Here is a 13279-nt window from a genome sequence, read left to right as displayed (position 1 = left end):
GGAGATATCTCTAACAATGTTTGGAACATTATACTTACTCACACACTAATCGGCTATCCACTCACGTAAACTAGGGAGCGACCCTAACGTTTTGGGAACATGTATTTTCTTAACAGGGACGTTATTATTTACTATTAATGTTAGTACCATTTTTATTTTTTATTTTTTTAATATATTGTAAAAAGTGATGTCTATTGCTGGTCTATGACCGTAATAAAGGTTTTTTTTTGAATTTGGGGTAAACTTCTGGCTGGTTAGGATAAACAACAGTTACTGTCTTTACGTGACCCAAACAAATGAACTCTGCAATTGTTGGCATGATGGTAAAAATCTTCATTGTGGCAGGTTGTGGTTTCTGCTCTGTGGAGGGTTATCCTGGCGGCCCCTGGACCAGCGAGTTGTGGTAGAGACACAAATGGACATCTGTGGAGGCAACCAACCCACCAGGAGAGCCATGCTTATGCGTTGCTCCGTTAAGAGAACACACTTTATTTTTTTTTATTTATTTATTTAATTTAATTTATATGCCGCCCTTCTCCCGACGGGACTCAGGGCGGCACACAACATATTTAAAACAAAACATAAATACAAATAAACTGCTTTTCAGTTAATATCTGTCCCCTAGGGAGGCCTCCTGTTTTGTATGCAAATTACATTTAAGATGGTTTAATCAAGCAGTCAATCAGTTCAAAGGCGGGCATCAAACCCACTGCAATTTCTGAATGGTTTGGTACAAGAACTGAGTTTGCACCACACACTAGATAGGGGAAAACTGGGGCGCTTTCTGATTCATTTCATTTCGTGGGAAACAAGATCCCTTTAAGTCAGGCTTCCCAGTAGAGATTGCTCAGCCATTGGTCCAGAGTGGGGTGTGTGTGTGTGTGTGTGTGGTTGGACTAGAAAGAGTGCAGAGAAGAGCAACAAAGACGATTAGGGGACTGGAGGCTAAAACATATAAGGAACGGTTGCTGGAATTGGGTATGTCTAGTTTAACGAAGAGAAGGATGAGGGGGGACATGATAGCAGGGTACCAATATCTCAGGGGCTGCCCCAAAGAAGAGGGAGTCAAGCTATTCTCCAAGGCGCCTGAAGGCAGGACAAGAAGCAACGGATGGAAACTCATCAAGGAGAGAAGCAACCTAGAACTAAGGAGAAACTTCCTGACAGTCAGAACAGTTAACCAGTGGAACAACCTGCCTCCAGAAGCGGTGAATGCACCAACACTGGAAGTTTTTAAGAAGAGACTGGACAGCCGTTTGTCTGAAATGGTGTAGGGCTCCTGCCTGGGCAGGGGGTTAGACTAGATGACCTCCAAGGTCCCTTCCAACTTTATTATTATTATTGTTGTTGTTGTTGTTGTTGTTATAGAAGACCTCCAAGGTCCCTTCCAACTCTCTTTATTCGATGCTATTCTGTGAATGAAGCCAGCCAGGGCGTTCCATCACAACTCAAAGCTGAAAGTGCTCAGTTAAACGTAGCCTTCTTACTGGTCTTCCAGGGGGTCCGCCAGCCAGAGACCAGCCCGGGCAGGCCAGGTGCCACCGCCTCCGCCATTGCAGACTTCCGGAGTGGCGCCTCGTAGCCGTTGGAACGTGCTGATTCCCCTTTTCTCCTTTTGTTTTGTTTCTCCCCTATCAGAGCCGCCTTCCCGGCATCAAAGTGAAGTACCTCTTCTTTGCCTGGCTGGGCATTTTTGTGGGCAGCTGGATGGTCTACATACATTATTCGTCCTACTCTGAGCTCTGCAGGGGACACGTCTGCCAGACGATCATTGTGAGTGTTTTCTCTTGGGGTGGGGGGCTCAGCCCCAGGGCAGGGCAGCTTCCAGATGGACCACAACCCCCTTCACGTTGAGTTGTGAGGACAGGGCCTCGCGGTCCCAGGGCCTGCTTGGCAAGGCAGGGAAGCTGTGCCGCCAAGGGGGGGACTTCCGGTGGGAACATGGGGCTGGCTGGGCTCTGGGTTGGGAGGGTTCTTGACAGTTCCTTCATTAGCCTGTTGTTTACTATTTGATTGTTGGTCTATAGATAGTCCTCGTTTTACAGCACTTCGTATAGTGACCGGAGTTACAACAGCCCTGGAAAAAAATGACTTTTTCACACTTACGACCTTTACAGCATCCCCACGGCCATGTGATCAAAATTCAGACACTCGGCAACCGGTTCATATTTACGACCGTCGCTGTGTCCCCGGGGGGGGGTGTCACGTGATTCTCTTTGACGACCTTCTGACAAGCAAAGTCAAGGGGGAAACTAGATTCACTTAACAACCTATCACTAACAACTGCAGTGATTCACTGTGGCAAGAAAGGTCGTAAAATTCACTTTTCAACTGCCTCACTTAGCAACCAAACTTTTGAGCTCAATTGTGGTCATAATGTGAGGACTACCTGTACTATTAGTGTTTCTAGACCAGGGGTAGGCAACCTTGGCCCCTTCATGACTTGTGGACTTCAACTCCCAGAATTCCTGAGCCAGCCACGCTGAGGGGAAAGGGAGAGGTTTCCATGCTGAGCCAGGCTAGCTCAGGAATTCTGGGAGTTGAAGTCCACAAGTCATAAAGCGCCCTAGGCCTAGGCCAGAGGACTTCAACTCCCAGAATTCCTGAGCCAGCACAGCTCAGCATGGAAACCTCTCCCTTTCCCCTCAGCATGGCTGGCTCAGGAATTCTGGGAGTTGAAGTCCACAAGTCATAAAAGAGCCAAGGTTGCCTATCTCTGGCCTAGGCCTAGGCCGCTTTATGACTCATAGACTTCAACTCCCAGAATTCCTGAGCCAGCACGGCTCAGCTTGAAAACTCACTCTTTCCCCTCAGCATGGCTGGCTCAAGAATTCTGGGAGTTGAAGTCCACGAGTCATAAAAGAGCCAAGGTGGCCTACCCCTGTTCTAGACCAACAGTCAAACAGTAAACAATCAAGAAACCAGCAACTCAGACAAACAATCCAACAGTAATTAACAGCCTAATCAAGGGACCACTAAAAACATTCCCACCAACGCTGATGGGGCAAACCATGGTATATAAATACAGAGTAAACCCCCTCCCTCCTAGCACTGATGATGTTACCTAGTTGGGTCATGAAATGTCTGCAAGAAAACAACTAAGCTCAGAGACCACCAAGAACCCCACACTTCAATCGTTCTGCTGATGGCACATGTCCCTTGGCAGGCATCTGGGTTGTGCTGCATGACGGGTTCAGCTCAGACTGCTATTCCTGTTTTTGGTGGCTATTAAATATCAAGTTCCCGTTTCTGGCTTTTTCTGACAACTCAAGTTCTTTCCTGGTAAAATCTAAAAAGGCAAGCAAAAGGGACTGCTTTGCACTTATGGACAATTAAAAGCAAAAGTTCCTGTTTCTGACATCGCTCCCTTCGTGGTGCTCATTGCCAGATGATGCGTGCAGAGCTCTCGGTGCTCCGATTTAATCCTGGTGAAATAAAGCTGCACCTGACTTGAAGAGAGGTTCACCACAGCAGCAATGCATGCCAAGATTTGGAACAGCAAACACGGTTTATTCTCCTCTCCTGAGTGTGAAATGCCTTGACGCTGCAACAGGAGGAAACATTTATTTATTTATTGACATTTATAAGCCACCCGCCTCCTTAATCAGCCTGGGCAGCAACCAAAACAAAAACAAGACAATAATCCATAAAACAACGGCATCTCCTACACACAAGTGACCAGAGCCGGCGGCTTTGAGAAATGCAAAGAAAGGACTCTCCCTGTGTCACTTGTCTGGAATGGTACTATAGGTTCTCCTGCTTGAGCAGGGGGCTGGACTAGAAGACCTCCAAGGTACCATTCTATTCTGTTCTGTTCTATTCTCTGTTCTCTGTTCTGTTCTTCTCTTCTGTATTCTATTCTGTTCTGTTCTATTCTATTCTATTCTCTGTTCTGTTTTTCTCTTCTGTATTCTCTTTTGTTCTGTTCTGTTCTATTCTATTCCTATTCTCTATTTTCTTTTCTGTATTCTGTTCCATTCTATTCTTCTCTTCTGCATTCTCTTCTTTTCTCTATTCTCTGTTCTCTATTTTCTGTTCTGTTCTTCTATATTCTCTTCTGTTCTATTCTTCTCTTCTGCATTCTCTTTTCTTCTCTCTTCTCTCTTCTCTGTTTTTTGTTCTGTTCTTCTCTTCTGTATTCTGTTCCAATCTATCATTCTCTTCTCTGTTCTCTATTTTCTGTTCTGTTCTTCTCTTCTATATTCTCTTCTGTTCTATTCTTCTCTTCTGCATTCTCTTCTCTTCTGCATTCTCTTCTATATTCTATATTCTCTATTTTCTGTTCTGTTCTTCTCTTCTGTATTCTGTTCCATTCTATTCTTCTCTTCTGCATTCTCTTCTGCATTCTCTTCTCTCTTCTCTTCTATATTCTGTTCTGTTCTATTCTTCTCTTCTGCATTCTCTTCTCTTCTACATTCTCTTCTCTATTCTCTATTTTCTGTTCTGTTCTTCTCTTCTGTATTCTGTTCCATTCTCTTCTGCATTCTCTTCTGCATTCTCTTCTCTAGTCTCTAGTCTCTATTTTCTGTTCTGTTCTTCTATATTCTATTCTGTTCTATTCTTTTCTTCTGCATTTTCTTCTCTTCTCTTCTCTCTTCTCTTCTGCCCTGCTCTGCCCTGCCCTGCATCAGGAAAGGCTGTCCCTTGTCCACTTGTGAGTGGAAAGGAGAGACCTTCGAGGGCTTGCAATCTTCCACTTTTACTCCAGGGGACTTCCCACCCTCTGTGGCCCCATGAGGAGGCTGAGCTATAAGACGATGATGATGTTCACCAGGATTATGCCCAGCCCATCACAAGAGTGAAATCCCATGCAGGGCCAGCATGGAAAGCAGCCATTCACTTAATCTCTAGCCAGTTTAACCCCGAAAATGCCTGGAGAGAGAGGAATGGTTCAAGTTATCTTCTTGTGGCTTGACCTTTGGCGATCCCTCTAGCAAATTTGCCCCATTTTATGACCTTTCTTGCCACAGTTGTTAAGTGAATCACTAGTTATTAAGTGAATCTGGCTTCCCCATTGACTTTGCTTGCCCAAAGGTTGCAAAAGGGGTCACATGACCACCACCCCAGGACACCGCCACCATCATAAATATAAGTTAATGGCCAAGAGTCCGAATTTTGATCATGTGACCATGGGGATGCTGAAACATCGTAAGTGTGAAAAACGGTCATAAGTCAACTTTTTTCAGTGCCACTGTAACTATGAAGAGTCACTAAACTGTTGTAAGTTGAAGACTTCCTGTATTTAACAACTGATAAATTTACCCAGCATCCTTTTTTTTTAATTGATTGAGGCAGTTTCTCAGTATTGATAAGTAGATAAAATATTTGTAACCCAAGTTTATAAGACAGGAAGTGCTCATGATTCCTCGTCATCCCGGCAAAAGGGATGCTCAGTGTTTCCCCCTCTCTCTTTCAGTGCGATCAATACAACAAAGGCATCATTTCGGGATCAATGTGCAAAGACCTTTGTGAGGACCACACCTTGGTCTTTGAACACTGCTTGTCACCTTCTCCCACCCAGCAGGTAGGTCCTGAGGAACCGTGTGCATGTTTTATGCTGAGGACAAGCTTCTTGTTTAGGACGGGCTGGGCCATCTCTGGAAGGATGTGGAAAAACTCTTTTTCAGAAAAATAACTTCAGAGAACTGAAAAAATATGTAGCCTGGTCAACACGGAATTGTACTCCAAGATAATATTTTTGATCTGTAAGAGAACTCCAGTTTTCTGGGGTTTTGGCAGGTCTGTCAGGGAAGATTTCATAATCTCTTCTCCAAGTTTACATCTGAAATTGAAAGGACCCGCCTCAACTAGATCCCCCAAGAAAGCAGAACTCTTGAAACAGGCATTGTTTCAAAAGGAACTTTTATCGAGAGTCAGCGATAGCAGAAGAGCAAAGCAAGGTCTGAATATTTCATGCGCGAAAGGTTCCATCAAATGGCTCATTCAGGTCTCCTCCCACCAGTGTCCAACCGTCCATTTGAAATCCAGCCAATCCATAGGGGCTAGGTTGTTTTGAGAACCTAGTGATCTAGTGCCCATCTCAAGCTCTCTCTTGGTTTTGTTTCCCAACGGTCCCAGGCTCCGTTGTCTGGAGATAAGGCAGATGTTTTTCAGGCCACATTCCTTTCTCATGGAGGGAGGGCAAAGCAGAGCAAGGCAAACACATTCCCCAACCAACAATCCCCCTCCCAACAGAATGGAAGACCCCAAAAATGAATACATAGACATAAGCAGTAAACAGTAGGCAAATCTATTGGAGGGGTCCTGACAGAAATCTTGTCCTTAAAAAGACTGCAATGACATGATAGCAGTCTTCCAATATTTGAGAGGCTGCCACAAATAAGGCAGGGTCAATCTATTCTCCAAAGCACTTGAAGGCAAGACAAGAAGCAAAGGATGGAAACTATTCAAGGAGAGAACCAGTCTAGAAATAAAGGAGACATTTCTTAACCGTGAGAACAATTACTCAGTGGAACAGCTTGTCTTCAGAAGTTATGGAAGTTTTCAAAAAGAAATTGGACAGCCATTTGTCCAGAATGACATAAGGTGTCTTGCCTGAGCAGGGGGTTAGACTAGAAGACCTCCAACTCTGTTCCCTTCCAACTCTGTTAGTCTGCCATTTTATTCATTAAAAAGTTACTATTCGGGGTCTACAGCTGTTACCTAGGGATATCGTAGGGACATCCAGATGCTAAGAGTAACCTGTTGCTGATCCCTGGCTTAAATTAGACATGAAGTGGGACAGGATGAGATTTAGGAGAGTCAGAAGCAACTCGGATCTGACAGGTCTCCAAGTGGGAGGAAACCAGTACAGGGAGTCCTTGACTTACAATCAGACACTGAAAAAGGGATTCGTAAACACAGATTCAAAGTTCTGACATTCCTCTCGCTGTGTAAGGACCCACTTCAACCCCACATCTTAAGAAAGCAGAACTCTTGGAAATAATTTCCTCCAACAGGAACTTTTATTAAGAGTAGTTGATAGCAGGCATAATAGACAGGATCTGAGGGATTCCTTACAGATCAATACTTTAAAGTGTCCCCAAGCAAAACCCACCCCACAGTTCATCCGGGCGGTTCAAAACCGGCCAATCCCCAGGTGTTAAGTCCATCGTGGGAAAAGGGGAAATAACATCGATTTGGCTCTGGTTGCAGTGTGATGTTCAAGCGGCTCTTCGCACCTCCTTTTGAGAAATGGAGAGATAAGCCAGGCTCCAGAGGTTGGATTTCTTTCTCCCGCCCCCCCTTTTCCTAGCTGACAGGTTAGGGAGAAGAAAGTTCAGAGGGAGATACAGTGCAGGAAACAATATGTTACATTGTAGCGACCAGTGGACACAAGCAGTAAACAAAGCAAAAGGTTACATTGTAGCGAAGAGGAAGTGAAAGCAATAACCCCCTCCCCCTTGGGAGTATGGCAGAACCCAGGGAAAGGTGAGATTTGTTTTTAGATCAGAGGGGATAGATAGAAATGAAATAAAAATGGATTCTGACACCCTGAAGTCATATGATTGGGGTTATCCAAATATGTTTACAAGGGAACGGTCACATGACTGTGATTCGCAGTTATTTTCTAAAAGCCAGCATTTACAAACACAGTGCCCCGTAGTGTACAATGGGTTCAAGTCAACAGTCACCACATCCGTTTAACCAGTGCTGCATTTTCTTTGCAACCGCCGCATTCGTTTAACGACCGCCACAAAAAAGTCATAAAATTGGGCACGGTCACAGGACGATCCACTTTGCAAATGTCACGATTTACCAAAGTTTCTGGGCTCAATCACAAGAATAAGTCGGGGTTATGTACGTTGTAAGTCTCCGGCTACTGAGGTTGAGGCAGCTAATGCAATCCAGGCACTTTTTTTTGTTGTACCTTGCAGGTCTACAGCGGCCTCTGGAAGGAGAAAGAGGTGATTATCAAATGTGGCCTGGAAGAAGCGCTGAAGGCCGACAGCAACCCAGATGCAGACCCCAGGAGAGACGTGGTTCTCTTCAACAAGCCAACAAGGGGGACATCTATGGACGAATTCCGGGAGATGCTTCTGAATTTCTTGAAAGTGAGTGCCTCTCCATTCCTACTGTATTTCCCCGAAAAGAAGACCTAACCGGAAAATAAGTCCTAGCCTGGTTTTTCAGGATGCTCGTAATATAAGTCCTACCCCAAAAATGAGCCCCAGTGAAGGGGCTTTAAGGAAGACCTTAAAAAGCTGGCTTCAGTTCTTCCCAAGAATTGGGTGGGATCCGTTGAGGCTGAAGCGCAGGCACTGTGCGTATTTATGCACCAGGGAGTGTTGTTGTAGGGTACCAGGAGCTTTTGGGGGATGTTGAATTTTTGGATTGTGTGTATCTTGTTGTGTGTTGTGTTTCTTGTTGTTGTCATGAGCCACTTATAGGTAGGAAAAGACGGGCAGCTATATACGTTTCTTAAATAAATCCCTATTTTATATGCCATTGACTTCAACTAAAATAAGAAGAGTGGGGATCAAATAGATGGAAGAGACACTCTGTAAGGTCTAGCTTTTAGCCTAGATGTTAGGCCTCCATGTTTGCTACGCTTCCTCTTTTGGTCACACCTCCTCCTCTTCTTCCAAAGATAATCAACAACGGAGGGAAACTTCCCAGCTGCAATGGCTGCTCCTCCACCCTGCCCCTGCGGCCCGAAACGCTGCCTTCGCTGCTCAAAACACTGAGTACGATGCTGTTTCCCCCTCCAGCAATGTCCTTTCTTCCTCCACACTCCTCCAGACATTGCAACTGATCTCTCACCCTCCGTGTCGACCGCCGGCATCTCCGTCCTTGATTTTCTCCTCCTTAGTAATCCGAGGCCATGCAGGCTCTCCCAAACAGTTTTCTCCACCCTTCCTTTCACGCTGAATTTCTTCGTCTCCAATATGGACTGACATTCATATGAAAGTTTAGCAGCCCAACTCAGCTTAGCTGTCCCTATTTCTGAAAAGTGTTTCAGTCCGGATCGTTCATTTCCCTCCCTAACCCCCACACTTTTGAGAGCTGAAGCAGCCGCAGCCAAGCAAGGCGCCGCCATCTTAAACAAAGATCAAATGGTTTGGACCCAAAGGGTGCCCACCTGGCATCTAGTAAGACAGGCAGAAACCATCTGGGACTTATCCCAGGTCCCCAAGTAACCTGGCCCCGTGAGCTTTCAAGCTGAAAACATGCCATCATTTGGTAAATACCCATTTACCTCTCAACATTCAAAGTCTCCCCAAGCCTCAAACAGTTGTCCCATTTTGGGTTTGGCTAATCTAGAGAAAAGAAGGTCTAGAGAGTGACATGATAGCAGTATCCCAGCATTTGAGGGGCTGCCACAAAGAAGAGGGGGGGGGTCAACTTATTTTCCAGAGCACCAGAAGGCAAGACAAGAAACAATGGATGGAAACTAATCAAGGAGAGAAGCAACCTGGAATTAAGGAGAAACTTCCTAACAGTGAGGACAATTAACCAGTGGAACAGCTTCTGTCCAGACGTTGTGGGTGCTCCATCACTGGAGGCTTTTTAAAAGAGACTGGACAGCCACTTGTCTCAAATTGTATAGGGTCTCCTGCTTGAGCAGGGGGTTGGACTAGAAGACCTCCAAGGTCCCTTCCAGCTCTGTTCTATTCCAAATGTCCCTCCCTGTTTTACCATGTTGTATGTGAGGTCCTCACAAGATGTCTTGCATTGTTGTTTTCACAGGCTGGTCTTGGGGATCAAGCCTCCCTCATCAACTTGGTGAACCAGATTATCGCCATGGCCGACGTCAGTCGGGACGGGAAGCTTTCTCTGGCCGAAGCGAAATCAATCTGGGCGCTTCTGCAGCTGAACGACTTCCTGCTGACCTTCTCCCTGCACGAGAAGGAGCACACCCCCAGGCTGCTGGGGCACTGTGGCGATCTGTATCTCACGGAGAAGATCCACCACACCTCCCTCTACACCATGGACCTTCCTCCCTTCCTGCAGCCGCTGCTGCCTTCTGCCCTCCTCAGGATCGTCCACCAGTGGTTCTCCCCCGCCTGGCCCCGGCGAGCCAAAATCGCCATTGGACTTCTGGAATTTGTGGAGGAGATCTTCCACGGGACCTACGGCAACTTCTACATCTGCGAGGCCGGCTTCACCCACATGGGCTACAATAACAGATATGACTTCAAAATGGTGGATCTCAGGACGGTGGCCACGGAGATGACCATCCAGGGGTTTCTCAAGGGCCGTCACTGTGAGCAAAACGCGGACTGCACGTACGGGAAGGACTGCGTGGCGCCGTGCGATAAGCTCATGAAGCAGTGCAAGAGCGATGTGGTGCAGCCCAACCTCGCCAAGGTTTGTGGGCTCCTGCTGGAGTACCTGCTGCACGGGGCCCCGAGTGACTTGAAGGAGGAGCTGCAGAAGCAGCTGAAAACGTGCACCACGCTCAGCGGCCTGGCCAGCCAAATGGAGGTGCACCACTCGCTGGTGCTCAACAGCCTCAAGACCCTCTTGTGGAAGAAAATCTCAAACACCAAATATTCTTAGAGGACCCTGGGAAGCCCAAGGACAAGGCCAGGGAGGGTGCCCCCCTCTTCCCATCTTGGTCTCCGAGTGAGTGCGCCACGGGGGAGCCACGCAGCCTCCACAGACAGAACATTTTGGGATGGGGAGGGATGAGAAAGAAAAGCAGTTTTTGTGGAACTGACGGGGATCTCCAGGTGAGCCTAGCTGGGGTGAGGAGAGGACAATTGTCTATCTGATGTAAATAAATGGTCTCTCTCTCCCTCTCATGACTTCTGCTTCAAGGACATGATGGCTGATGCCTCGCTGGGGGAGCTAATTCAAAACAAAGGTTGGATATGTTTTGTGGGATCCATGCTGTCAACTCTCAGGCTGGCTTCCAACAGCTATAGTTTTATAGTACATGGATTTCAGTTCCTTTAGTTAACCGAAATGCAATGCATTGTGTCAACCCAACAATCAGGTTAATCCAACAATCAGGTGAAGGCGTACTGTGTGATGAAGCCAAATGTAGGCAATTCTCTGACCGAGCGTCATTCCTCGCCATGAGCTGAAAAATTAGATTCCTTAGCTTCAGGAGACGGGCTCACTTCCAGCTCAGCAGCAGTCCACACATTCACCAGGCCCTAAATAGAATAACTCGATGTTGTGGTATATGGCAAAGACCACTTGCTGAAAGGCACGGGAGGAATTCTGCACTCAACACCGAAAAAGGCCGGCTTTGCCTCCAGGCTCACCGCGGACCCATGCTTTTCAGTCTCAACCCCCTCTTGTGCCTTCATGTCTATTTAGAAAAGATGACTGTGCTGGCTCTTTCCTGGAAGGAAGCAGAGCTGAGCCAGCTATAGAGGTAATCCTTGTTAAATGAGTCATTTTATAACCTTTTGGCAACATTAAACAAAACACTCCAGTTGTTAAGTGCAAACGGGTAAGTGAAACCGACTTCCCCCACTGCTTTTGCTTGTCACACCCCGGCTAGGAAGGTTCCAAATGGCAATGGCCTGACCCTGGGATGTTGCGACCATCGTAACCATCACGTGCTGGTTGCTAAACGCCTGAATTTTCATCATGCCACTGGCTGCCGTCATACGTCTGAGGACAGTGGGGTTACCGTCCATCTAGAGTAATGGTGGCGAACCTATGGCACGCATGCCAGAGGTGACACTCAGAGCCCTGTGGGCACCCACGTTGCCGCTGCCAGTGGCTTGCGCAGGTCCATTAGGCCATGGATCCCCATCGGTGCTATGGTCCCCCAGTCCGTTAGGATTGCATGCCTCCCCCCATCTATGCTGGGCCTCCTGCCCACTGCCCCACCCATCAGAGACCCCCTGGATCTCCCCCAACCCTGCCCGGCCCCCACAGGCGTCCCCATGAATCAACAAAAGGTTACTTTGTAATGAATAGAGGAAGTGAAAGTAGTAAAACCCAAATGCATGCCCCCCTCCTCAGTAGTATTGGCAGGACCCAGGAGATAGTAATAATTGGTTTTAGATTAGAGATCATAGAAAGGAAATATAACTGGATCCTGACATCCTGCCCCCCTTAAAAATAAAAAAAAAAACCACCGGGGGTTCACCCTGAGCTGTCGTCTGAGGCATCCACTGGCCCTGCGGTGTAGGCTGGAGTTCTTTCCCCATGATGGGCAGGGGTAGGGGATTCCACAGCCTCTATCACTCTCATGGCAGATTATTTTGGCTTAGCTGGGGACTTCCCGGATTTACTGGCCGGTGATCTGTCTGGGTTGTGCTGGGGGGCTTTCGAGCTGCATTCTACAGCCCGATGCCTCTCTCTCCTGCACTTGAAACAGCCCGTTGGCTTCTTGGCCGTAGCCGGTGGCTTCGCTGGTTCGCGCAAAATATAACTGGATCCTGACAGACAGCCACATCCAGAGCAACCCCCCCCCCCAGAAAGAAGCCCAGGTGGGATAAGCACAGTGCAGAATCAAAACTTGCAGAAGTCGTCATAAACAAAGAAGCCGTTCTGATTGAGGGCAAATTTATTTGCAACTTCTTAATAAACATAGTTCCATTCTACTCTGCACTGGCCAGCTTTCCCTAGAATTGTAAGGACCTGCCTCAGTTATCTCAGGAAAGTATGGCTCTTCAAACAGGTGGTGTTAAGTCAGGTGGAATCATTCAAACCCCACCCAGATACCCCAGCCCACCGGTAGCCAATACAATGCTGCACAGGTATTTTGAGAACTCCGAAGTGTTGGGGCGATAAATGGTTCATCCTTGGGGCGCTGCGACCATGGTCACAGACTGGTGAGAGCATGCACGGAATTCTACTCCAACAACCAGCCCCTCCCCATCTGAATGGCAGCGTCCTGAAGGGCCCCCCGACAAAAATACTGGATTTAATTCCAGAATTTTATATTCGAGGAAGGACAATAATCCCAGGCCGGGTGAGCGAGGGGTGGATGGAACCGCTGCGGTTTCTCTCTTGGGCTGCTTTTGGAGCCGTGCCATGACCCCCTCCCCTCAGAGGCCGCTTCGGAGGAAGAGGAAGAATTGGAAGTGGGACCCTCCACCAGGGAAGGCACGCCAGGGGCTGAGGACGATGCTGTCCTGTGCCCCTCAGGCATTAGGGGAGATGGTTGACCAGACGGAGAGCTGCCTGCCTGCGCAGACACGGGAGGATCGGCTAATGACTAGCAATGGTGCTGAAAGGCACCACATCTCCTCTGAGGAGCTGCCTGCTCCACTTGATCCAAGGGCAAGGAGAGTGGAGTGGAGGCAAGCCCAGAGAAGGGCTGCAAGGTTTCTTGGGAGGTTGCCCCACCCCTCCTCACAAGGAACAC

The 13279-nt window shown here is 47.5% G+C and overlaps 1 protein-coding gene across 1 annotated transcript in view; it reads left to right on the top strand.

The window, feature by feature from the left end:
- Positions 1–10503, top strand: part of DIPK1B (divergent protein kinase domain 1B) — a 35656-nt gene extending 25153 nt beyond the window's left edge. Inside the window, exons 2-5 of the mRNA XM_015824595.1 lie at positions 1639–1773; positions 5417–5524; positions 7878–8054; positions 9691–10503. Of these exons, the coding sequence (XP_015680081.1) occupies positions 1639–1773; positions 5417–5524; positions 7878–8054; positions 9691–10503 (1233 nt within the window). The remainder of the gene's footprint in view (positions 1–1638; positions 1774–5416; positions 5525–7877; positions 8055–9690) is intronic.
- Positions 10504–13279: the final 2776 nt, after the last annotated feature.

The sequence above is a fragment of the Protobothrops mucrosquamatus genome, unplaced genomic scaffold, assembly GCF_001527695.2.
Source record: "Protobothrops mucrosquamatus isolate PMUCROS unplaced genomic scaffold, P.Mucros_1.0 scaffold2287, whole genome shotgun sequence".
NCBI classification, from domain to species: domain Eukaryota; kingdom Metazoa; phylum Chordata; class Lepidosauria; order Squamata; family Viperidae; genus Protobothrops; species Protobothrops mucrosquamatus.
The sequence above is the reverse complement of the archived record's forward strand: the minus strand, read 5'-3'. Positions and strand labels throughout refer to the sequence as shown.